Here is a 26,026-nt window from a genome sequence, read left to right as displayed (position 1 = left end):
CCCCCCCGTCAATTATTCAGCTCAGGCTGCAACCCTAAACTCTTTACTATATCAACTAAATCTTACTGAGTACAGCAACACATATTTCAGATATATAGGGTTAGACTGTACACAGTTGAACCCCAAATTGTGCCAATTAAATGTCGCCATGAACAAAAATGAATCCCAGAAGAAACAACTGGATTAGTAACCAGTCAGCATAACTCAATCATATTACTAAATAAGACTATTCCCGTAAGAGCTCTCAGCCTCCCTTTATAAAACATGAACCTTGACAGACAGTATTCCAATAAGTAATCTTAGGATGATATGGTACCTTCCAAGAAATTCAAATCCAAGTGGAACTTTGGTTCGTAGGCACCTGGGTGACATTTTGTCTTATTGCATCCTTGAGCCTTATCAAGGCAAGGCCATATCCATGTGAACAATGCTTTTGTCTTGGGATGTTTGAAGCTTGGTTGTCCAGAGCTACAAGAGGCTCCCAGCAACACGAGTTTGACTAAGTTCACAGCAAGAAAGTGAGCTGCCTCTTGGCTCTTGTAAGTGAAAGGAACTTTCCAAAGGTCGCTCACCATTTCTGGCTGAGACACAACTGGTTGATCACTGGGTCCACTTGGGAAAATCTGGTGCCATTTCTTAATGCCAGCCTACTCGCTTGCCCTTCATGCCCCACCTGTGCTGCCACTGCTAGGCTTAACAAATTTTATGAATTGAATTGCTTTGCCACTTGTTGCTCTACAGAGGAAGTCGTTCAAAGGCATATTTAAGCCAGACTTTCCCCAAACTGTAGGCCTGACAAATCATTCAAACTTTCAGAATATGGAACAAGCCATTTAATTTTTTTCTTACATGATAAACATGCCTACAGGTTTACCCTCTAGGGCACAACCATTCAAAGTTAAGCTTATTTCGACAAGCAAGATTTAAGCTTTTACACTGAAATTGACAGGATTGAAAAGTACTTACTTTGACTGGCTAGAGCAGGCATCCCCAACCTTCGGCCCTCCAGAAGTTTTGGACTACAATTCCCATCATCCCTGACACTGATCCTGATCATGGGAGTTGTAGGCCAAAACATCTGGAGGGCCGCAGGTTGGGGATATCTGGGCTAGAGTCAATGCCCAGGAGGAAAAAGAGGTAACCTAACTGTGTGTGTGTGTGTGTGTGCGCGCGCGCTTTCTTGGAGTCACATCTGAGACACAAGTATAATATTATCTGCTCCCACAATAACTGCTACTCAAGAATTTTAGACACACACACACACACACACACACAGAGAGAGAGAGAGAGAGAGAGAGAGAGAGAGAGAGAGAGAGGAGTTATCTCTTGAGCTGTCACTCCAGGTTTACTAACTGAAGATTCACACAGCTATTAAGATTTGGCTTATTCTATCCACAAATCAGATTAGCCAAAGGCACAATAGTTCTGGAGTTAACTGAAGGTGAAAGACACACTAGGAAAAAAAGGTGAATAAACCACAAGATTTAAAAAGGAAGCCAACTCTTTGTGTTGTCGTACATTTATCTTTATTGTTTCTATGTATTTTTAAAAAAACAAACATAAAACTTTAAGCACAATGTATCAATTTGGCTACTGTTTCAAAGGTACAGCTATGGCTTTGAATCAGGCTTCCTCAAATTTGGCCCTCCAGATGTTTTTGGCCTACAACTCCCATGATCCCTAGCTAGCAGGACCAGTGGTCAGGGATGATGGGAATTGTAGTCCAAAACATCTGGAGAGCCGAGTTTGAGGAAGCCTGGCTTTGAATATACAAGTAGATCCACATTAAGGAGAAAGGTACTGTACAATGTATCAAAAACAGCTTCCATTCATTGTATAGTGTAAGCAGCAGAGTGAATTAACCCAGACCAAGAGGATGCCTGCCAGATGTTGTAGGACTCCCAACTCCCAGCAGCCAGCATGACCAATGGTGAGGGATGATTGGAGTTATAGTCCAGTAGCATCCAGAGGACCACAAGCTCTGGTTGAAAGCACCTTTGGAACATTACAATATCAACCCCATCACAACACCAACAACAACATCACCACCACAAAACGTTCAAGTCATTGTTCATCTGACAACAATTTAGGAAGTATGTACAGGAAACTTGGGTACCAATATTAAAAAGAAAACACAAGCAATCTAGACATTTAAAGTGTAGCCTCAGTTTTCAACTTCCAACTCTGATGGGTGCGCTCACATACAAGCTATGTTTGGAATTTTTGTCTGGGATCAGTGGCTTTCATGCTCTTTGGGACAATTCTGTAGAAAAGAAGAACAGCATTTTTAAAAAGACAAATCATATTCTGTCCTCAAAGGGGAAGAGAGAAAAAAGGAACTATCTTTCATTTGTAAGACATTGCTCTAAACTACAGAAGTCAAGAATCACAGGCTGCCATATTTTGCTCCAATATTTCTTATGAATTGTGTTAACTTTTGCAGAAGTATCACATATCACCGCCTATCTGAATTCACACACCCATGCCCACTAGACAAGAGCAAGATTAAACTGGTGCTCACACACAGGAGAACTGCCACTACAGATAATAAAGATGCAGATGGAACTTTCAATGCCTCAGTACTTCAGGAATGATTGTGGAAGTCTTATTCCACCCAAGCAAGAGCCCAAAATATGTTTTGTAGCTAGGTTTCAAAGCATATCTGTGAAAATATTTAAAGGGAGCAGAAAGTGTGAGCCCATTCTTTAGCGCTTCTCAAAGTTGAGCAAGTGGTCAAGTAACGATTTCTACAGGCAAAAAGGTGGGAGAAGGAGGTATTGCCTTGTTTCTATTATTACTTGTTAAATTGTGGAGTAGGAGAGGAACATAAGCCACTTTTCCGCCACCGTGGCGTGTTTTTATTTATTTATTTGCTGCCGGATGAATCAGGGTCTCCTGGGCAGCGCAGCAGCAGAAGACGTAGCAGCAGCAAAAAAACAAAGACGTGACTTTTGCTGCTGCGCCACTGGGTAAATCAGCTGTCTGGCAGGGTAGAGTGATAGCAAAAGATGTGCCTTTTGCTGCCGTGCTACCCTGGAGACCAGACCCCCTGAATCACCTGGCCAGGCAGGTGGAGATGCTGGGTGCCAAAAGTGGCACCTGGACATCGCCATCAAGTCGCAAAAGGCCAGTTGCAAGTTGCAAAATGCAACTGGCACCCGCTAATTTCGAACCCTGTCTGGAGCTACTCAGCAAAAACACAGAGAAGATCCCCAGGTTTCAGAATTACCTGTTTTTCTGGGGCATCTGTTACTTGAAGAGTCTGGTACATTAAGTGCTGCATTGCAAGTTCTTCTTCTTCAGATAGAGGTGAGATCTGGGGACAAGAAAGAGGAACATTTTAAAGCAGGGCTGTTTACATTCTGCAATAAAATAAATATTGTCCTCAAGAACCTCATCAAATCTTGCCTCTAACCCAGACCCTCTGTAATGTTTTGTAATTTCTTTGTTAAAGGTCATTTGTTCACATTCCTAGCCATATTTTAGATCATCAAACAAGACTGGCAGAGGGTTCCAACTTCCAATCATATATAAAGGAAACAAATATATATGTGCCATGGCAGGCCTTATGCTAATAGCTTCTATGTCAACTTCAGATGTTCCTCACTTGTGAAATTCGTTGGTTGCCTTTGCCAGGTCTTTGAGAAGTTATGCTGGGTGGTTTTTAAAACCCCCAGTTTGTAGAGATTTAAAATCTGTAGCTTTTAGTAATTTAGTGATATGTAGGATATTCCAAGGCTGGGGCAACCCAGCTAGATGGGCAGGGTATAAATACTAAAATTACTACTACTACTATTATGCAGGGTAAGCCAACCTGTTGCCCTCCAGAAGTCATGGGGACTCCAACTACCATCATCCACAGCACAGCTAAGGGCCAGGGAGAATGGGAGTTGTGGTCCAATGCATAAGCTATCCCTGTCCCAGGATACGTCTCACGAAGAGTGATAGAATATGGGCTCTGCCCACTAGCCAACACTTTGCAAGAGGCTCCACAGCCCCCAACCCTCTGACTCCAGCCAGTGGATCCCAGGAATGTAGCATAATAGATCCTACAACTCTGAAATCTTCCAGATCTTGTTCTAAGATATGCCGTGGGACTGATCCTGGTGCTCACATAGCTTGTGATGGGACATTGCAAGGCCCAACTGAGTCAAACTGAAGCCCAGAATATGCTCAGATGAGCCTTGCTGGATCAGGCCAGTGGTCCATTTAGTCCAGGATCCTGTTCTCACAGCGGCCAACCAGATGCCCCAGTGGGAAGCTCAAAAGCAGGAGCTGAATACCAGCAGGTGTACATTTCAGACCTGCAGATGCACACTTCAAGCAACTTGTGTTCTTTCCTGAAGTGCCTATATGCTGATGGAGGAAAGTCCAATGCTCTCTGTCTCTCCCTATATCTATATGTGTGCACACACACCTCCCTCAAGCCAGGCAACTCAAGAGCGCTACCTCCATTCCAGTGTGCTGCTGTATTTCCTGAACCAGCTTCATTGTTTTGGCCAGAGTAGCACGGATCAACCGCATGGACTCCCGCCGCTCGGTAGAAATCCTTTCTAGCTGCTCACACAACATTTTGTAGCGAGACTTCACCTGTGACAGCTGCTGTATGACAACCAGAGGATTCTCCTGTTGCCAAAGCAAGGAAGATGCACACAGTTGGAGGAGAAGCAGAAACGGGGGGGGGGGGAGAGAAAGGACCCTCAAAACACAACACAAATGGAAAGCCCACCCAATCAGATTCAGCTAACTGGAGGGTTAAAAGTCACAGCCACACCATACACTTAAAGAATCATGGGAACCATAGTTTCTACCCACAGAGCTACCATTCAAAGCACCCTTAAACGAAAGTCTCCGGGATTCTTTGGGGAAAGCCATGTGCTGGAAGCATATTGTGTGGATGTGACCAGAGAACTTGCACAGTGCAGCACGGACATGGTGATGTTTTTCAGGCAATTTTCCTTGGCAAGTATGTGAGTCAGTATACCATGGGTTGCTAAAATTAAATTAATTAGAGCGCCAGATTCAAACATCTGTGATTTCCCCGCCACCACCCATGAATTTCAGCAAATTAAAGCATGTACATCCCTATGAGCATCGCTGTGTAATATTTAAGCCATGTTTAATTCCACTGTCCACCACCACAAATTCAAATGCTTGTGGTGGTTCGGGACAAAAAATTAACACGGGATACTTTTTTAAAAAGCTGTGTTTACTGAATTAGATTACTCTCTGGGGCAGTGGCAACCAACATGGTGCCCCCAGGGATGTTGTGGGACCGCATCACCCATCATTCCTGGCCATTAGCCAAGATGGCTGTGGGTTGATGGGAATTTCAGTCCAATGGCATCTGGAGAGCACCAAGTCAATTAAACGTGCTCTAGGACACCGGAAAATTTTCTGATGCAAATTTCCCTATGTAAATCTGGCTAATTTGCATATAGAAAATGAATTCAACATTTTTTCAGAAAACTCACACCACTACTTTCAGCACAATCCTAGATAGGGCTACTCAGAAGTAACCCCACGTGGTTCAGTGGGGCTTACTCCCAGGTAAGTGGACATAGGAGTGCAGCCTTAAGCAAAGTTATTATTATTATTTTTCATTTCATTTCTATAGCTTTATAAGGGGGGGGGCGACTCAAAGTGGTTTACAACCTACATTAAAAGATTCAGTACCTCTTTAGACAGTCCGTCAGCATGCCCTTTCACCATTTCAAACTCCAACATTGCCTGAATGTAATCCAGGTCGGATTCGGCCTTCTGGAACTAAAACACCCAAATGGTCAATCACAATTCTGTTATATAAATTGGAAACAAAACACCCCTACTGTTGCAGTACACACATTAGTGCAGGAGATGTGAAGAGAAGATAGAGAAAGGTGCACTTGGGCTGGGTGATGTCAGCTTTTCAACTTCACAATGTATCACTAGCCACAAATTGCGATCTGCCGATACATCCCGATGTTGAAACCTGGCCGAGGGATGCCCTCTGCCCCCAGCGCTCAGCAGCAGCAGTATCAGGCAGCCTTGGCACCGCTCACCATCCCACATAATTACCCTACAAAACTCATCCTCTTGATAGCTCCTCTTGCCAGGCATTTGATAAACAAGGCTGATGAAGAGATAATCAAGCTTACAATGTTACCATTCCCCTCTATTCATGATTACTGAGCCACCAGGGAACTGAGTAAGACAGTGGGATGACAGGGGCATTACTTAATTAACGGTAATCAGTTCCTTAAAGGAGCTATTAAAGACTTATGGGAATCGCAGCTGCACACCCAGTTCACAGAAACAGCCCAAGGAATGTCTTCAGAGGAAAAACATCGCTTTGGGAAGGGACTTTATTATTTGCCAAATTTAGCCATCCAGATCCTGGAAATGTTACCTTGCCATACAGATTGGCCTCCATATTAAAAGTTGGGGCTAGCTAGTAATTAAAGGCTTCCTACTCAGAGGCCAACAGGTGCCTACGTATTTTAAAATGCTAAAAGAAAAAAGAATTAAACCAAAAGAATGAACCTCCCTGCAGGACAGAAGGCTGGAGGAGGGATGTCTAACCTGCGCTTCCCGACTTTGGACACAAGAGGGCAGCACGCCATTCACTCACCCTCAAAGGAGACTATGCAGTTATAGGGCATCAGATCCCTTGGAAAAGCCATCTCCACTGGGGTCCCCCTCCACTGCCCTCAGCTGTCACGTGGAAGCAGCCCACTCCAGCTGGCTGCCTTAATGGAGGAGAAGGGAAGCGGAAGCCCCATTCCCAGGCAGCTGTGCTGCAAAACTAGCCCCACCAGGCACCTCCTGCCCTTGCTGGCCATTGCGAGAACTACAATTTAACTTGAGGAAATCATGCCCGACTTTGCCTCCCCCACCCCCATTCCAGAGGGTCTTTTTTTAGCTGATCAAAACCGTTCTTGCGATCACAAGAGCCCAAAATACAAAGCACATGCAACAGTTTGTAAAAGACCACAAAAAGAGACAGGCTGTTGGATCGGACCTGTGGCCCATCCAGCATTCTGTTCTCGCGGTGGCCAACCAGAGGGCCTGAAGTGGGAATCCTGAAAACAGGACCAGAGTGCAAACAGCACTGTCTCTGCTTGTGATTCCCAGCAACTGGTACTCAGAGGCATATTGCCACTGACAGTGAACATAGCCATCCTGGCTAGTAGCCAGTGATAGCTTTACCTCCCATGAACTTGACTATTCCTCTTTTAAAGCCCTCCAAGTCAGTGGCCATCACAACTTCTTATAGAAGTGAATTCCATGTGTAAAGAACTACTTGGCTTTCTGTTTTCCTGCCACCTATCCAATTAGGGATTGCAGGCAAGGAACTCACAATGTCAAAGCTTGGATATGCCTGATGCCCAAAAGGTTGCATCTGAAAATTGTAAGCATGCCCTGTTACGTACCCAGATTTCCATATTTCAATTCCATTGAAAGGAATTACATGGTCATGCTGGGAGCTGCTCAATCAGAAAACTAGCGGTCCATTCCAAATTTCCAGCAAGCTGCACATAATAAGAGAAAAGAAGCCTCTTTCCAGCAGCAAAATAAATAAAACTAGTGCCATTTCTCAGTGATCACAAGCTTGTTGTATCATGCAACAGGCAGGCTGACCTCACAAAGTGATATCTAGTTACCAGGGCTGTCAACAAATTAAAGAGGAAAAAATGACAGGGCATTAAAAAATAAATAAACCTTTAAATAAAATGTGCATCTTGCCAGCAGCTCCAGTACCTTTGAGATGCTGAAAGACATGCAAGAAAACTGGCAATTTATCAAGCAAAAGCTGCAGTTTCAATCAAAAGGTGCCACTCCTAATTAAAAGGAAATTAAAAGCCATCCAATATTCTTCTACATCTCCTATGATGGCAACATGCCAGAATCAATATAGACTTTTTTAAAACTCTCAAAGATAGTTGTGCCCTTAACCCACAGCTCCATCAATTACCCAAAGAGTCAGTTTTAAGGAGGTACAGTAATAGGAACACAGGAAGCTTCCTTATACCGTCAGAGCGTTGATCCATCTGGCTCAGTATTGTCTACACTGACTGGCAGCACCTCTCAAGGACTTCAGTCAGGACTCTCTCCCAGCTCTACCTAGGGGTGGCAGGGATTGAAGCTGGGACCTTCTGCATGCAAAGCAGATGCTCTACCAGTGAACTGTGTCTCCTTCCCTGTCAAGTGACTGGCAAAACACACCGGACTAAAACAAATCCCACCAACCCATCCTAACCAAGGTGTGAATAAGCAGAGTTTATGGTTACTGGACAACATCCCATTTTGGTGGTGGTTGATCATTCCTCCATTCCCTTCTCAAAGCAGCCCTCCAGCAAATCCACTTGCTAGCCAGAGCCTTTGTTCACTAAGTCCCCGGCTAATGTTTGCAGGCCTGCTGTACAGTCATAAAAGCAAACACAAAATCTTTCCAGCCCCCTCTGCACGATTCACTTACGTAGGCTTTGGAGAAACAGAGAGAAGCCACAAGGCCACTGCCGAGGGTCCTGCCCACAAGTGCTTTGACAATACTATTGCACTGCTCATCGGGAAGTACAGTAGTGCAATGAAGTCAGAGCCCTTGTCAGCAGCAAGGTGCTTTGGAGAGATGTTCTGCACGAGACACATTGCAAGAAGCCTTCAGAACAATGAATAGGCTACTGGACTTTGAATTTATAAATGAACTTCACAATAAGAAAAAGGTAAACAGCTTCTCCTCCTTTTAAAAAGGGCTGGGGAAGCCTCCAAACTAAATCATAACTCCCGACACACACATAACTCTTTCCAGCAGGCTGTTTGCAACTCATCCACAGTCCATGTTAGTTTGATCTCACCTCATTTTGAGTGGTCTAGATCAAGGAAGAAAGAATTTGGCTCTTTTCTGACTGGGTGCTGATGCACTATTGAAGAACTGCAGTGGAAAGCTAGTAACTGCATAAGGCTGTTATTTATGCACATGTTATATAGCTGGGTGCACATATCAGTACACCAATTTTAAAATTCCCGCTATAAAAAGGCGTCCCCCGCCCCTGTTTCAGACAGACACACAGACATACAAAAGATTGCATACTTCCCTTCAAGTTGTCACTTTAGCTGACTGAGCATCGCTGGCCAATGCCCTTTTAACATTGCACTGCTTTTTGTGCACGTTCACTAGTAGTACAACATAAAAAGGGCAGTGGACAGACACCTCTCGCCATCCACAAGGAAGCAGAATCGAACAGGTTCAGAAGGGCGTTCTTTGGTTCCAAAAGAAAGGCTAGATCCTGAAAATGTAAGCGGCTTGGCAATAAAGAAAAGAAAAGCTTACAAAACATTTCAGCAACAAGAACTGACTCTGTGAAATGCACCATCACCTTTGGTTTAAAAAAGAAAAAAAAAGCAAGCAAGATATTTGGGGGGGGGTGTCTGTTTCTCCTTGGGAACAAAAGGTACTTTCAGTATTTTCATTTAAATATGTGTGTGTGCGTATATCCACACAAATGCATCTTTAGAGGAGGATGGTGTTCTTGTCAGCTTCCACCTCCAAGAAATATGCCAACTACCAAAGAAAGGAACAAGGAGTGTTCTCATCCAGCCAGCTGACCTCCTTCAACCCTTGACTCGGGATCATGGGTCTGAAGTCTCACTGTCCCCTCCCTCAAATCCACCAGAAATGGAGTGGATTCTTTGAATCCCTCTCTGGAAGAGGACAGTGATACAGTCTCATACTCCAGATCTGGGAGTGCCATCTGAGAAATTTTGAAAGATGAGTCTGAATTGTTACCATGTATTGCACCTGTATTTCACACGTTGTTTGTTCTCTTTAAGACCCTTGGCAGGGAAGACAAGATACACAATTGAAGGCCTTTCTCTCAATAGCGTGCAAGTTAAGCTGGAGTGCGCTACATTTTTTGCAGCTTCCTCCTAAAGGCTGGATTTCTGACCACTGTCAGGCCCCTTGCTTGGAGGACTGACTCAAAGCAAGCTGTAGACTCTGTCAGATCAGCTGCCATTCCTGGGATGAAGAAAATTGCAACAGCTACAGGTCAAATATTACTTGAGCCCAAACATTATATATTAATAATATAAAATAGAAACCAAAGTTCAAGCTCACCTAGCTGGTGCGATATCATACAAATTCTGCTTAAATAAATAAATAACTACTGCTTTGCATATGTTTCTTATTGGCAACCGCTACACCCCACAGCTGGTGGATCTATGTACATGGGTGGCAGTTTATAAAGAAATCAAGTCATATGTTGGTAATATAAAAGCGAAACCCAGGTTCAAGTGGACATAGGTAATGTCTTGTGAATTATTGGTTCAAACGGACATAAAAATTATTTTGGTAATTAGAGTTGTTGCTTAGTAGTGGCACCAGCCTGAACTCTATTTTCTCTCCCATGGAAGGGGGACATGGCCCCTTCTACACAGCCTTATCTTGTCCCACCTTCTAAGAAAAAGGACCTTTGATGAATGATGGGTGGGGAAATGGACCAATCCGACGGGCCACGCCCCCTCGAAGCTCTGGCCACGCCCCGTAAATAGCAGGCTTTTCAGAGAATGGGTTAGGCCGGAGGGCCACGCCCACACAGACGAGCCACGCCCCCAACAGCGAGCCTCCAAAGAGAAATGGACCAAAACCGGCACGCCCCTTTTTGTCCTCCCCTCAAAAGATAGTGGATTCGCCCAACGGAATCTTCTCCGAAGCCTCTCCGCGGTGTGTGGTTGGGTCCAAAACGGTTGGGGGGGGGATGGGACTATCCCCTTACATTTCCCCCTTCCTCAACTGTTCCTTCCCCCTCCCGATTTTTTTTTCTTTCTTTCTCCCATTCGTCGGTCCCACATTTTCAACGGTCGGCCCCTTCCCTCAAGAAAACCGCGGCCACATTCGTCGCGACGGCAGCCCCGGGACTCACCATGGTCTCGAGCGTAGTAACCGCCGTCTCCATGTTGAATAGTTGACATTCCTCAGGCGGTGGCATTCCACCCCTCTCCCCTCCCTTTCGTTATAAGAGGAAGGGACGGCGCCTCTGATTGGGCAGCTGTCACCACGTCCTCTGTTTCATTGGCTCCTCTCAAACACAACCTCGCGCCTATTGGAGAACAAAGCGTACAGCCCCGCGGCATGAGACAGCGGCTCCTATTGGACAGGCTCGAGACTGTGGCGGCTCTGATTGGTTTGTTAAGAGAAAACTGTAGGGGGCGATTACTGGGCTGGACCGAGAGACTCCATTGGTCAAAAGGCTCAACACCCGGTTCTTCATTGGTCCCATTTTTTTCTAAGGCGGGTTGACATTTTGGCCACCCTTTTCTCGTCCCTCCCCTTTCCCTTTATCTTATTGGACCCTTTTTTCCAGACCTTTAATCTGGTTGGCTAATGTTTCTTGATTGGCTGGATCTACAACCAATCGTGGGACGCAGGATGCCAATAGGTTTTTGTTTCAATAGAACACTGGCTGCAGCACGGGGAACTGTGATTGGCTGTGGCGCAGGCTGCTATCAGTTTGAAATGTTGGGCGTGGCAAGGAAATGTTGGCATGTGTCAAGAAGGGCGGAATTTTGGTTTTTTAATGTAGGGGTTTTATTTAAGATATGAAGAATTAGGAGATGGAATGAGAGCGCTCGTAAGTATTCTGCTTTGCGGGAACCACCTGCTTCTTTCTGGCTTTATTGGGTTGGGAGTCAGGTGTTTTTCCTGTCTGCTGAGGAACATTGCCATTTTTTCTTCTGTGAAATGGGTACTTCTGTGCCCCCTAAGAGAGTTTCTTAGATTTCCATATGCGCCCGCAGCCTCAACAAGAGTGGGGAGGACCCCATATTTCAGCTGAGCTTCTGTTTGTTTGTTGTTTAGTCGTGTCCGACTCTTCATGACCCCATGGACCAGAGCACGCCAGGCACTCCTGTCTTCCACTGCCTCCCGCAGTTTGGTCAAACTCATGCTGGTAGCTTCGAGAACACTGTCCCACCACCTTGTCCTCTGTCGTCCCCTTCTCCTTGTGCCCTCCATCTTTCCCAACATCAGGGTCTTTTCCAGAGAGTCTTCTCTTCTCATGAGGTGGCCAAAGTCTTGGAGCCTCAGCTTCAGGATCTGTCCTTCCAGTGAGCACTCAGGGCTGATTTCCTTCAGAATGGAGAGGTTTGATCTTCTTGCAGTCCATGGGACTCTCAAGAGTCTCCTCCAGCACCAGAATTCAAAAGCATCAATTCTTCGGCGATCAGCCTTCTTTATGGTCCAGCTCTCACTTCCATACATCACTACTGGGAAAACCATAGCTTTAACTATACGGACCTTTGTTGGCAAGGTGATGTCTCTGCTTTTTAAGATGCTGTCTAGGTTTATCATCACTTTTCTTTCTTTCTGCTTGTTTACTGTGCTTAATTTATATGTTGCCTTTCTGCAATATGCCCAAGACAGTTTACAGTTTTAAGATGCTCAGTCAGATGAAATACAACGTAAAGTTGGCCCTGTGGGTGTGGAGAGGATAGATCAATTGGAGCAGGCTGTGATTTTGGCTGCCTTGCCTGCTTGGCTCCCTTCATCTTTTCCACAGGGTGTGTAAAATGAACGCAGATATTACAAGAGATCAGTGCGCCTCCAGTGACCATATTCCAAAGGAAATCAAAATCTGTTTCAGTGTGCAGAATCCCTGAAAACTCAACACTTGGACAATGGCAATATTTACATCTGTGGTGGGTGGGTGTTGGTTTGTATGGGTGCTTCTTGGGCATGATGTTCCAGCTGGCAACACCTACATATTTAAAATCTACGCTTGGTCTTTTTAAAAAAGCTGTCTTTTTTTTTTTTTAAGGGTATGGCAGCATTCCTGTTACTCATTTGTCCCCTTCAAACAAAGCTTCAGATCAAGGACATCTAACAGGGATATGATTTAGCCTGAAGTCTAAGTTAGAGAAAATGGGCAAGGACAGTCAACGGCGTCGAAAACTGAGAGCCAGAGCAAAGCGTTTAGCAAACAGGAAGGAAGTTATCATTCAGCCTCAGTGTTCAAGTTCTCTCCCTCCAAAGTAAGCACCTCTGATCTTTTAATTTTTCTGTTCAGTGTTCTTTCTATGACTAGTCATCACAGTTGCCTTGTTTTCAAACCATTGAAAGTGACCGAGACCATTTATGTAGCAAGAAAGTAATAAAATGCATATAAAATTGTTGCGAAAGTTGGGTGCTTTCCCCTCTCTCTGCCAAGTGGTGGCAAGAGCTCAAGGGGTTCCAGGAACTCACCTAGGGTATGTGGAGACTGTAGTAGCTTTAAGAAATATGGTTTATTCACCTATTCACACCTTCAGTCTGCATGGAGGGAGTCCAGATCTTACAGCATAGCCATTTCAAGAGGGGCTTGTAACCCCACAGCAGTGCAGCCCTGGAGTCAAAGGCATATCTCCCAGTCAACCCTGCAGCCAGCCTGCCCAAGATGGATCCCAGTCCGTCTTCCATCATCTTCTTTTCCTCAGCAACCCTTGCTCAAGACTTTTTTTTCCTGTCACCTCACACCCAGTTATCCTGGCAACCTACCAAACCCCCATCTCTGTTCACACCTCAGGGCAAGAGGGGAGGACAGTTATCTTGCATTGCCAATGGCCCTATATTGTTTCTTGGCCAGGTCATTTTGCATAGGCTTGCACAGGAATTCATCTGCAGCTTGTATTTCCCCTTCATATCCCAAATAATGAAAATCCTACCATTTATTAATTTCTAATTAATTTCCCCCCTCCCAAATCTATAACAATATCTTTGTAATGCTCATGCGCTGCTTGTTCTAGTATGGAAGCCTATGGGAATGAGGAGGTTTGCTGTGCCAAAGACAATAGGAGCCATCCATGAAGGTCACCTTTTTATGATTTTGATTTGGTGTTTGTCTTTGGTAGGCTTCCGGTTTCACCCTGCAGCTGGAGCAAACCTCTTTACTCATGGCCCTTGGCATTTCTGAGCATTGCAGTAGTGAAGGCTTTACAGACCGCAGGGTTGTGTCTGTACAGGTGGTGCCAGAAAAGTGTTGGACGGGTAAGTTTTTGTTCATGTGATCTTTTTATTTAGAATACTGAAAACTGTAGCGGCACCAGCTTTGTCTGTTTGAGCTGGAGGGCATATGTGGAATTAGGAGAGTGCATGATGAATGACCGTAACGAAATGGAGGTGTAGCCTGACATAGAATGGCTGCCACATCTAAAAGAACAGAAAAAGTGACAAAGGCAATAAATTGTGCCAGGATGCCCCACCTATCAATGTGGGGGACTTTACCCCCCATTGCACTGGCTCGCAAAGAGACGTTCTTTGAACCCCTACTCAGTGCAGAATGGAAGAGAGCGAGAGTGTCTAATCTTGGCACCCAGTTTAATGTGGATGTTTTGGGAGGAGGGTGTTCAGCCTAGGAGGGGCTGAGCCACTCCATGCTCGCTGGTGGATCCCAGGCTTCACATGAGTAAAAGTACTGGGTTCAATCTCTGACGCCACCAGCTCAAGGGATCCTGAAAAGCAGCGCTAGAAAGGATGACTCCTCATTGCCATTCAGAATCTACAGTAACAAACTTAGACACAGGGACTCCAGCTTAGTGGGAAAGCATCGGTTTGCAAACAACGACTCCCTCTTTTGATCCTCAACACACCCAGGAAGGACTGGGGTAAGATTCCTGATGGCAGGACATCAGGTGTGGGGCTGTTGGACCAGACAAGCATCTTGATCGATCAAGTAGGTGTCTTCTTAAGTTGTCTGGGGCGGGCTCTGAGATCTCCTTTACCTGTCACCCTTTCTTTCCTGGGATCCTGGTCACAGGTTTTAAAATCCAGCATGATGATTGATTGTAGCAAGAATTTTAGACTCCCTTTTTCTCTTTGGAAATGGCTTTTCATTTCAAGCAACCACTAGGATGTTGGCAGTCAAGGGCCCACTTCCTGCTTTTGAGGCCCACCCCCAGCCAAAATGAAAAAATAACAACCCACCATTGGAACGGATATATTTTTATTCATATTTATCAACATTTTAAACTCTGTATAGGTTAAGAAAAACGATGTCTCATCAAATCATGTCTCTTACCTGCTCAGATTTGCAGCACTAAGCTGAGAGTCGCATTTGAGTCGGGTGCACATCGAAACAAATTGCCCCCAAAAATTGAATGTGAAAAAACTAAATCTGAGCCTGTTATGTACTGAAGTTCTCCCCCTGGGCCAGCAGGGGGATACTGTAGATAGTTTTCACTCAGGTCCACATATGCAAATAAGGAATTGAAAGTGACTTCAGTGATTGGATAGTTACAGAAAGTGGTTACTGTTGCGTTCTAGTGGAGCTCTATATAAGCAGGTTGGCTGAACCCTTCAGTTCAGTTCTGTTCTGGCCTGTGAATAAACAAGAGCTGTTTGAAGAATCGCTGTGTCGTCTGCTATGTTCACCCACAACCTAACAGAGCCCCCTTTTAAACCTGGAACCCAAGGAAAATGGCCCTCCTGTGTCCTTTCCCCCCATTGCATTGGTCCGGGGTGTTGGCTTTTTTTCTGCTGCCAAGTGTGCATATACATCAGGCTTATGCCTAGCTCTGTAGAAAATCAGTTTCTCTTGCTTCTTTTCTCCCAGTTCTTTCAAGTCGTCAAAAAAATTGTGTCTCCATCAAACACGCGTCTGCAGGAGTTGGCTGCACTCCGGGAACGGTTAGAAAAGCTGGAAACTGAATTTGCCAGCCTACAGTTGCTGGTCAAGGTAAGTCGTACTTTTTACAAAGTTTGTAGCAATCCAATCTGCCCCCTCCGGCCAGCTTCTGGTATATTGTAATGAACTGATTTGCTTCCTGACATTCCTACTTTGGAAACAGGATCCTTGAAGCCCAAACCATTGGCAAGACTTTTACCTGCGTGGAGGGGTGGCAACTTTGTCTTTAATGTTATTTCTTTGCCGCAGGCAAATAGCTGGGGATGAGTCCAATTTGTTGTGGTTTGTAAAATGTAGATAATAATTACTTTAAAATTAATCTATGTACTGCTTAATTCCATAATAGGCTTCCAAGTAGCTTATGGGTATAAAAATCAGCTATTTCAGTTATTTATATATACTGCTTAATATTCAGATACAATATACAAGCATTAAAATATAAGTAGCCAAAATTCAATTGTGTGATAGAAACCGCTTTAAGATTATCTGGGGGGGGGGGGTTTACAATCACGTGGCATAGACGTTTTATGAAATAAATAAGAGGAAACATATATTGTAACTGGGAGTTTGGGGTGTGTGTTGGGTGTGTGCACTAATGTGGTTTAATAAACTTCCAAAATGAAAAGTTGGTGCATAAGAGCTTGCATCCCATAATTGAGTTGACAACCTGGCCGCTCTGGTGCCTTACTGCCGGATTAACATTTCCTGCTAGAAAAATGCAACCTGTGTAGTACGACTCATGCAACACGTTGGTGACTAATATAGAAACAATAATTGCCAAAATAATTATACATTCTTTATCAATCTTCTGAGCAAAATACAAAACCTTGTGTGAAGCCACAGAGACTTATGAACTACCCAACTTAAGATGAATCATAGAATCATAGAGTTGGAATAGACCACAAGGGCCATCGAGTCCAACCCCCTGCCAAGCAGGAAACACCATCAACTTATGAACTTATTGTTAAGTTGTGGGTGAACATATCAGATGACACAGTGATTCTTCAGACAGCTCTTGTTTATTCACAGGCCAGAACTGAACTGAACTGAAGGGTTCAGCCAGCCTGCTTATATAGAGCTCCACTACAATGTAACAGTAACAACTTTCTGTAACTATCCAATCACTGAACGTCACTTTCAATTCCTTATTTGCATATGTGGACCTGAGTGAAAACTATCTACAGTATCCCCCTGCTGGCCCAGGGTGAGAACTTCAGTACATAACACTTATAATGTCTGGTTTCAATGCCAGGGCGAAACAGGTGCAAAACGCCGGCACTCTGTCTACAACTTCACTAACATCCATCTACAGCTTCACTAGCATCTCTCAGTATTGTGAACAACACCGAACTTATCCTTTGCTGGTATCTTCATGAACTCACCTAAAAGTTAAAGAAAACAAAAGACTGAGTTAAACATTTGAAAAATCCATTGAAGTTCATCTTAAGCTGGGTAGTTCATAAGTCTCTGTGGCTTTACACAAGGTTTTGGATTAACATTTCCAGCTGATGAGACTTCAGTTTTTGCCTCTATGTGCTCCCCCCCCTCTTTTTCTGTTTTATTAAATTTGCTTAGTAACATAACATTATTATATATATTCTGTAAAACAAAGAATACAGAACAAAATTCATTCATACTACAATGCCCAACTATATAACATTAATATATATGGTTTCTCTTCAGATCGTATAAATCTTTCGCCTCTATGTGCTGAATTGAATCCCCCTCGCTGATTTCTCCCTCTTTCAACAGAATGGAACTGTTGTGCCTTTCTCGGAAAAGCCGCCTTGCCAGATGCAGTTGGAGAAACCGGAGCCAGCTTTTCCCACGCATGCGCAGCTGGGCCTTCCAGAATCTTTGCCTCCACAGCCCTTAGCTCCCCCACCTCCCCCACCCCCTCCTCCACCCCCACCCCCACCCCCTCCGCCCCAGCCTCTACCTGCACCTCTCCATCTCAGAAGAGCTGATGGCATTAAGACGCCGGTAATGTGTATGGCAGTGAGAGTTCCTCTTAACTCCTCCAATTGGGGTCTTGTCCGTTTCAGTCTCTTGCCTGCTAGTAGCATATGGGTTGGTGGGAGCAATCCAGGGATGGGAAACCCATTTTCAGCCTGGGGGCCGCATTCCTCCCTGGGCAGCCTCCCAGGGGCCGCTTGCCAATGGTAGGCAGAACTAGAGGTGAGCAAAGGTAAATGCTTCCAAGCTTATGCAGACAATTAAGAACATACGTTAATCGCAATACAGTAGTTAGCTGATCTCCGATTCTCAGTTTTACATCGTTTTTTTATTTTATTTTACATACGATTGCTGTAGACAGCTTGGTGTTTTTTTAAATGAATATTGCCGTACAAATATCTAACTATGTAAGTATTTTATTTTTATGTAGCATTTCACTGCTCCCCACCCTGAGCCCCTTTAGACAGAAGAATGGGGTAGAAATTTAATTCCTGTAGGATTTCAGGAGGAGCTGAAGGATATTGAGTCGGAGACTTTGTTGGTCAGTGTCGTTGAGAGAGCTGTGGATTCTGAACCTCTTTTCTTCTTCTTGGATCCAGGCAGCCTCATTAAAAAAAGACGTACCCATGCAGATAACACTCCAGGACCTCCTAAATGTGAAACTAAAGAAGGCCCAAAGCGGCATGGGGATAGACAAGGTAAATTCGGAAAGGCGTATTAAATGTGCTTCACATTTTGTGTTAAATGCTCTGAGCTGAGCTGTTTGGGCCCTGCTGTCTGATGATCGGCCACTGTATCAGATTGGTATTGTGAAGGACTCCTAGGCTACGGTAACCTGGACAGGTGTGGTATTGTGATGGTGTCAGTAACAAACAAAATTATCTGCAGAAAACGGTCCACTTTCAAGCACTGATTAAATAGCATAATGAATGGGACCCAAGTGAAATTGGGCCAGGTTGATTCATACGGGCCAGGTTGATTCATACGGGGGAAAGTGGCCCTTGGTGTATTGGGGGGACTGAGCTGCCTAAGGCTTTATAGGTCAAAACCAGCCATTTGATTAGTAACAAAGGGAATTCTTTGAGCTCAAAAGGAAGGTTTATTGTATGGTTGTTTTATGAATCTGAGAGTTTGAATCAGGTTTTTGTAGTGAGCTATGCATTTGTGTAGTTTCTTTTTCCAAATTCAATTTTTATTGATTTTCATTGATTTTCTATTACAAAATAGTTTCAAAAGCGTTTGCAGAACATCTTTAAACAATTTTTTAAAAAATTTGAAGATCCAGTTTATCTTGGGAGAGTGTAATAAAAACAATATGATAGTGGGTTAGACCAGACAAATAGATTTGATTTTAAGCAATAACTTAATTATGTTTGTGCACTTTTCAGTCATTTCTATGAGTTATGAAAGCTATCTTTGTAGTTGTATAAAACCATTTTGATTATTTATATGATTTGTAAAAAGACATACATCTTTAACATCATTTCTTCTTTGGCTGTAACCAAAAATGCAGCAGCTTGTATGACTCTTTACGATACTTAAGTTAAAACAAAAATAAAGCTTTGAAAATACAGAAACACATAAAACACCACTTTCAATTGAACCCAAAAGCTAATTGGTAGCTGATGCAATTGGGCCGGGGCTGGCATTTCAGCCTCAGACTGCCTTGCCCTATCAGGCCCCTGAATTTGGCCACAACTGCAGTTTCTGGACAGTCTTCAAAGGCAGCTCCACGTATAATACATTGCAGTAATCTAACCTAGAGGTTACCATAGCATGAAGAACAGAGGTTTGGCTATCCCTCTCCAGGTAGGGGAATAAATTAAAGTCATACCTCGGGTTGAATGTGCTTCGGAATGAGCGCGTTCGAGTTGCGCTCCATGGCAACCCGGAAGTAACAGAGCGCATTACTTCCGGGTTTCGCCGCTTGTGCATGCACAGACGCTCAAAATGATGTCACGCGCATGTGCAGAAGCGCCGAAATGTGACCCGCAGACGCACAGACACGGGTTACGTTTGCTTCTAGATGCGAACGGGGCTCCGGAACGGATCCCGTTTGCATCTAGAGGTACCACCGTATTTTGAATAGCAAGTAAGAAATAAAATAAAATAACATCCCCAGACTTCAACAAGTAGTTAATTTCCTACTTTCCTGAAGTCACCAGCAATTTAAGCTATTTAAGGTTATGTCCGAACTTCAAGGGAATGGGGGTTGGGTAGAGGTATTGGTAGGGTTTATTTAGAGTAGGGGTCACCAACCTAAGGCCCATGGATCAGAAGCAGCCTGCGGAGGTTTTTTGACCGGCCCACAAGCTGCCCCCGAACCGAGCCACCTGCTTGCTCACTGCGCTAAACCGCCACAGCATGGCACAGGAACTTGCTTTCATGGCGCTGGAAATCACATCTGCGCAGACGGCGGAAATTGCAGGCAGGCGCGATCCAGCCCACGGATGGATCTCCGTGGGACCGATCCAGCCCAGGCAAGATAAACCTTGCCGACCCCTGATTTAGAGGATAAAAACAAGAATAATGGAGAAGGGAAAGGGCCCAAGAAAATTTTTGTGCCCCCCTGATAAAATTCCTCACAAAGGCCCTGTGTTGAAGCTTCTTTCAGAAGGTATGGTGCAGTAACAAGTCTTTCTTTTCTTCAGAGGAGATCGCCGTTTGAGAGGCGCAAGGCATTAATCACCCTCTCCGACTTGCAAAGCATCAATCTGAAATCCAAAGCCCCAGGACCACAAGCTCGGGTTACAAGTCACTTGATGTAAGGCACCTCTGACCTTTCTGCAAATTTTATGTGCAGCGTTAACGTTGGTCCACTTAGGAAATCTGTATTTTAATTTTCATGTTTGCTCTTCTTTTCCCCCTCCAGCACTCCTAGCAGAAGCAGCTTAGATTTCCGGAAACACTTGAGAAAAGTCGCTATTGAGAGGTAACCATCTATATAGGGAAGTGGGGGTCATTCTCCCCCTTTTTTCTTTATTTTAGCTCACTGTATGATCCTGCCCAGACCCCAAGGTTGTCATTTGAGGGAGTTCCGGGGTGAGGACAATGAGAGAACAGGGCCTTGTCTGTGGTAGCCCCCATTTTGTAGCATGGTCTCCCCAGGGGAGACCCACCTGTTGCCAACCTTGTCATCACATCAGCACCAGGCAAAGGCATTATTTCTTTCCTCAGGCATTTGGGTAGAGCCAATAATTTTAATGTTGTATTTTAATCTTGCTTTTAAGTTGAATTCATTCAACTTGTTTTTATTATTGCTTGTTAGCTGCCCTTGGCTGGGGAGGGCGGGGTATAAAAATAAATAATTAAATAATTAAATAAATGGAGGCTTTCCCTCTGTGTCTTAATACATTGACATATTTTTATGAAAGCATTTATTATTCCTGTTAAGTTGCTTTGGGATATGTTGCTCTAAGAAGCAAAACATAAATCCAGTTAACCAGAACACAAGTTTATGGCTCCCAGCATAGACCGTGTACCTTTTTTCCCTCCCCTTCCCCTGCTTCAGGAGCCCAGGAGGAACCCCGTTAAGCAACAAAGAGAACATGGAGACTGGCACGGGACTGACACCCATCATGACCCAGGCTCTGCGACGCAAGTTTCAGGCAAGGCTCTCTAGGGATCTCTGTTGGGTTGGCAAAGCAAGTGCTGAAAGGGGGCTTCGAACACACAGTCCCATCTTCCCAAGTCAGGGGTGGGGAACCTCGTCCCCATAAGGGCCACATATCCCTTGCGGGGGAAACCTTCCGCAAGCCATGTGCCGGGGTGGGTGGGGCTAGGGGCAAAATTGGGAAGAGCAATGGAGGTGTGACTTGTACTTTTGCACACTAGTCTACATTCCAACTGCAAAAGACAGAGGCTTTTTGCACGTCTGTATATGTGTGTGTGTGTGTGTGTGTGTGTGCTTGTGTGTACACACACACACACACACACACACACACACACACACAGAGGCAACCCCCATTTGCGCAGGGGTTATGTTCCGAGGCACCCCATGTTTAAGTGAATACCATATTTTTCGCTCCATAAGATGCACTTTTTTCCTCCTAAAAAGTAAGAGGAAATGTGTGTGCGTCTTATGGAGAGAATGCAGGCTGCGCAGCTATCGCTGAAGCCAACAGAGCAAGAGGGAGAGCTGCGCAGCGCCTCTTGGTCTGCTGGCTTCCCAGCGAAGCAGGAGGAGGAACGGAAGGGAGCCCTTACATCGAGCTCCTTCCGTCCCTCATCCTGCTTCGCTGGGAAACCAGCAGAGCAAGAGCCGCTGCACAGCTCTCCCTCTTGCTCTGCTGGATTCAACGATAGCTGCGCAGCTTGCTCTGGCTTTTCAGGGAGGTGGGAGAAGGGATGGAGGGCAGCCCATCAGTCCCTTCTCCCACCTCCTGGAAAAGCCAGCAAGAGCCACTCTATCTTTAAAGAGCCACGCCAAGCAAGCGTGTCTGCTGGCTTTTCTTGTTTTCCTCCTCTAAAAACTAGGTGCGTCTTATGGTCGGGTGCATCTTATAGAGCGAAAAATACGGTATTTGAAACAGCATTGAAAAAGCCTGCAAGCAGCGCTTACCCCACCCCTTCCCGTTCCGCTCCGCTCCGCTCCTTTTTGTGACGTTTTCGGGTCACTTCTGGGTTCAGTGTAATGCGCTTTCACATATTGAACGCGTGTAAATGCGGGGTTGCCTGTGCACACTCTCACACACCCCTTCCCCAGCCCAAGCAAGTGGTGTTGCTGCGACTAACATGCATTCTGCATCTGTACAAAAGAACTTGAGGGGAGGGTGTGAGGTGAGGTGTGCAGCCTGAGGAGAGGAAGTGCCTTTAGGAAGCGTGGGCAGAACGGCGCAAAAACTGAAGTTGCAGCCAGGAGGAAACGTTGAAACCTCTCTCTCTCTTTTCTTGACAGTTGGCTCACCCAAAGAGTCCTTCTCCATCCCTGTTGCCTAAAGGAAGCAGCTTTGAGGAGCAAAGTTAGCATCTCCTGCCTGCCTGCAGTTCCCCGTGCTGCTTTTCTGGCCTCTGCTGATGGGCACTACTAATGTGGAAGGAATTTATTTTTCAATAAAATACACTGGGAGCAGGGAGGGAAAAATAAAGGATGATCTTCACCGTCCTTTAGAACAGAACTCACCATCCCCAGGTGAAACACACAATGGAGAGACAGTATAAGTATTTTTTCCCCAGCCTACATGCTGATTTTTATTCCTTTATGGCAGAGATAGGGAAGCTGTGGCCCTCTGGATTTGTTGAACTACAATTCCCAGCAGCATCCAGAGAGCATCCCTCCTTGCTTGACACCATATTGGCAAATAAGAGGTTATCACTATAAAACACCTTTAGGATATAAAATACCTGCATGGGGAATTGGGCATTCCTAACCTTGTTTTATTTGTAACTTACTTGAAACGTTTATATATATATATTTAAAGTATTTAAAAAGATTTGGGGAGAGTAACATTTAAAAAAACATTTAAGAGAGTAACATTTAAAAAAACTCCCAAGTTCTTAAAATTCAGAAGGGTGGCAGTTAATCTTGGAAATTTCATCTAAAGTGGATGTGTACACATGAATTTGTGTATGTTTTCTCCATAATGAAGAAAAGGTCTAACATGCCTTTGTCCCGGAAGAGGCTGAATGTTCAGCAAACCTCAAATGAGGTTTTTGCTTCTGGTTTGAGATCCTGATGCATGCTGAGTCGTTCCTGACACCCTCTTGGTCTGCTGAGAGACAATGAGGTTCTGCCATGACGGAAGAGGTTGGAATCATCGGCTGGTCATTCAAACACTCCTTAAACAATGTGAGTAGCACCTAGAGCTATTTACAGAGTGTACCACTATGTACAGTTTGTATCTGTAAGATGGAGACTAGGTTCTGGTTGAAGATGACAGCTATTGTTTTCAAAGTGCTGACGGTGCTGTGAAAGCGGCTTGTCTGCAGGGGTACAGACTTCTCATCGGTCCTGCTCTCTTCGGTCAGACTGGGTTTTGAAGAACTGCAGAACTTATTTAACTGGAGATTCATCGAACAGAGGAAAGCTATTGAAAAAGCCACAGCAGCTCATCTAAAAAGCTGTATTGGCAATCTGAAGAATTTATTGTTTGCCTCGAGTCTGCTTGCAAGTGCATTAAAAGGCAAAGTAAATTTGCAGGACCCAGAAAGGAAGCTTCAGCTCATTAGTTTTCCAGGGCCGTTGACATGCTGCTTTTGCATCAAGCCCATGAGCAGCTCAAAAGGGAGCCAGCACATCAAATTGCCTTGGCGGTGCAATGGAAGGAAATGCCTTAAGTTAGGTAGCAATCCTTTCAGTTCAGACGCTGTGGTAAACAACTCTTGGTCTCCTTTAGATGCAGTTGGGTTAGATCCACACCATACATGTAAAGCACAGGTGCTCCCCTGCCGGAAAAACACACAAAGAATTCTGGGAATCGTAGTTTACCCCCACAGAGCTATTGTTCCCAGTAGCACAGTTCCCAAGATTATTTGTGAGAAGCAATGTGTTTTAAATGTATGGTGTACAATGTGGCCTTAGTGTTTTGCAGGGATATTGTGAGCATATGCACGTTGTTGAAGTGCCCTGGGACAAGTGGCGCCAGTTTTCTCCTGATATGCCTATGATACATTCCTGTGTAGCTTGGAATCTTGGAGATTGTTCGTCTGTGCAAGGACAGGGGCCTTTTAAGAGCATCCTCACAAAAGTTCCCAGGGAGAAGCTTTTTAAAAAATTGTGTGTGTGTGTGTGTGTGTGTGTGTGTGAAGCTTTGTAGAACAAGGATCTGGACCCTGTGGTCCTGCCAGACAGTGTTGGACTACAATACCCATCATTCCAGACCATTGGTCAAGCTGCCTATGGATGAAGGGAGTTGGAATCTAGTGACACCTGGAGGTCCATAGGCTCCCCAGCTCCACTGCAGAGTAAACAGACACCCTTCAGACTGTCGATCTGAAACATGGAGCATTCCAGAAAAAAGATTGAACCTTTTATGCTAAGGTAGAGATGGCCAGTAGGCTAAAGTGGTCCTAAATGTACACGTCTACATATGCATGCTGCATTATACAGCTGTAACCCAGCTCACCTAGTTACAATTATTTACAAGTTTACACTATGTTTCTGCATCCGTTTCTTACCCATTACTCATTTTATTGCTGTTTGTTACGTGTGTCAATTCAATCGCTTTGCTGCCCTACCTCCTGCACATTTCAAAGACAAATAGCTTCTGTAGCTACCTGTGGCACATTTTGGAGCAACTTGAAACTAAATATTGTAAAGCAGCGTGGACTGAAATCAGTTCAATAAAAAAAGAATATGGCAATCTGCTGGCTTTCTTGTTCTGTTCCTCATTCATGTTCTCTTTGGAAAATAGTGTTTTATTATTGTTCAAGATGATGGGTCTCATCAGAAATGTGTGAAGTGGTAGCCAATAACACTTGGAAGTCCACTTACATGGTTGATGTATGCTTCACGAAATGGCTGTAGCTCGGTGGTAAAGCAATCAACTTAGCAATGCAGAAGGTCCCATGTTCAGTCCCCAGCATCTCCAGATAGATGGGGGGGGGGGGAGAGGAATTTTAGCCTCAAACCTGGAGAGCTGCTGCCAGTCAGTGAAGAGGATGCTGAGTTGGCTGACTAATGTGTGGTCAGAGTCAGCAGGACAACAACAAATCTATGGTTACGTGAAACATACTCAATAAACACACAAGACGTAACCGTCTGTACTTTTGAATAAATAAGGTATACTATTCATTGAACTTTATGAGACTTCTGTTGAAATCTACAATACAATGAAAAAAGCAGAAGACCCAGTGGATCAGTTCATTCTCTAGTCAGTTCATGCATAAGGTCCATACATGTAAAAGTATCTATTCCACCTGTCTGTTCAAAGAGTCCAATAATCCACATGAAGGGTTGTTTCCGTTCCACAGAATCCTTTCACAGAGTCTAAGACAAGGATTTCCGGAATATTAGCCTTGTTTTGCCATCCCAGGCTTCATCAGTAGAGCAGGCTCATATGTAATATTACAGAATAGTGGATTTTATAGCATAGTAGTGATTGCAGTAAACTTTATGAGACTTCCGTTGAAATCTACAATTCGATACAATGAATAGTATACCTTATTTATTCAAAAGTACAGCCGGTTACGTCTTGTGCGTTTACAGAGTCAGCACTTCCTATGTGCTATACCCAAATAGTGGATAATGGGCTGCTGCCTACATAAGAGATAAGCAAACTTTTAGATTTGTGGGATCCGCTAACCAGAGCCACATGTAAATTGATGGCTTGGATCAGGTGAGCGTTGCTTATCTACTGTTATCCATTGGCATAACATGCATGCCTCTGTGCCAGGCATCCCCAAACTCTGCCCTCCAGATGTTTTGGGACTACAGTTCCCATCATCCCTTACCACTGGTCCTGTTAGCTAGGGATGATGGGAGTTGTAGTCCCAAA

At 44.5% G+C, this 26,026-nt stretch overlaps 2 protein-coding genes across 5 annotated transcripts; one reads left to right on the top strand and one right to left on the bottom strand.

Moving 5' to 3' along the window:
- Nucleotides 1-1,497: 1,497 nt before the first annotated feature.
- On the bottom strand, nucleotides 1,498-11,024 carry SKA2 (spindle and kinetochore associated complex subunit 2). Of its 2 annotated transcripts, none has more exons than XM_028708369.2 (5): nucleotides 10,902-11,024; nucleotides 5,677-5,766; nucleotides 4,450-4,626; nucleotides 3,230-3,316; nucleotides 1,498-2,263 (listed from the first exon to the last, which is right to left on the bottom strand). In XM_028708369.2, exons 1-5 carry the CDS (start codon nucleotides 10,965-10,967, stop codon nucleotides 2,234-2,236), a joined length of 450 nt encoding a protein of 149 aa, XP_028564202.2. In that variant the 5' UTR covers nucleotides 10,968-11,024; the 3' UTR covers nucleotides 1,498-2,233. The 2 variants fall into 2 exon arrangements, with proteins under 2 accessions (XP_028564202.2, XP_077775656.1); XM_077919530.1 differs by lacking the exon at nucleotides 10,902-11,024 and adding an exon at nucleotides 7,413-7,507.
- PRR11 (proline rich 11) lies at nucleotides 10,602-24,892 on the top strand. 3 transcript variants are annotated; one of them, XM_028708363.2, is made up of 10 exons: nucleotides 10,602-10,702; nucleotides 12,795-13,008; nucleotides 13,864-13,999; nucleotides 15,564-15,686; nucleotides 17,388-17,618; nucleotides 18,191-18,289; nucleotides 20,243-20,355; nucleotides 20,464-20,523; nucleotides 21,103-21,199; nucleotides 22,489-24,892. In XM_028708363.2, the coding sequence occupies exons 2-10, from the start codon at nucleotides 12,899-12,901 to the stop codon at nucleotides 22,555-22,557; spliced, it is 1,038 nt and encodes a 345-aa protein (XP_028564196.2). In that variant the 5' UTR covers nucleotides 10,602-10,702; nucleotides 12,795-12,898; the 3' UTR covers nucleotides 22,558-24,892. The 3 variants fall into 3 exon arrangements, with proteins under 3 accessions (XP_028564196.2, XP_077775653.1, XP_028564195.2); XM_028708362.2 differs by lacking the exon at nucleotides 10,602-10,702 and adding an exon at nucleotides 11,474-11,609; XM_077919527.1 differs by lacking the exons at nucleotides 10,602-10,702; nucleotides 12,795-13,008 and adding an exon at nucleotides 11,455-11,557.
- Nucleotides 24,893-26,026: the final 1,134 nt, after the last annotated feature.

This window comes from Podarcis muralis, chromosome 15 (assembly GCF_964188315.1).
Source record: "Podarcis muralis chromosome 15, rPodMur119.hap1.1, whole genome shotgun sequence".
In the NCBI taxonomy this organism is placed as follows: Eukaryota; Metazoa; Chordata; class Lepidosauria; order Squamata; family Lacertidae; genus Podarcis; species Podarcis muralis.
This window is presented reverse-complemented; position numbering and strand designations above follow the sequence as displayed.

Excerpts from the sequence above, each read along its gene's own strand:
- SKA2 (XM_028708369.2), bottom strand. The coding sequence starts at position 10,967 with ATGCCACCGCCTGAGGAATGTCAACTATTCAACATGGAGACGGCGGTT. Across the intron at positions 4,627-5,676 it reads CTGACGGACTGTCTAAAGAG|GAGAATCCTCTGGTTGTCAT; the intron begins GTACTGAATCTT and ends CTTTGGCAACAG. Across the intron at positions 2,264-3,229 it reads CAGATGCCCCAGAAAAACAG|AATTGTCCCAAAGAGCATGA; the intron begins GTAATTCTGAAA and ends TCTTTTCTACAG.
- PRR11 (XM_028708363.2), top strand. The coding sequence starts at position 12,899 with ATGGGCAAGGACAGTCAACGGCGTCGAAAACTGAGAGCCAGAGCAAAG. Across the intron at positions 14,000-15,563 it reads GCCAGAAAAGTGTTGGACGG|TTCTTTCAAGTCGTCAAAAA; the intron begins GTAAGTTTTTGT and ends CTTTTCTCCCAG. Across the intron at positions 20,524-21,102 it reads AGAAAAGTCGCTATTGAGAG|GAGCCCAGGAGGAACCCCGT; the intron begins GTAACCATCTAT and ends CCCCTGCTTCAG.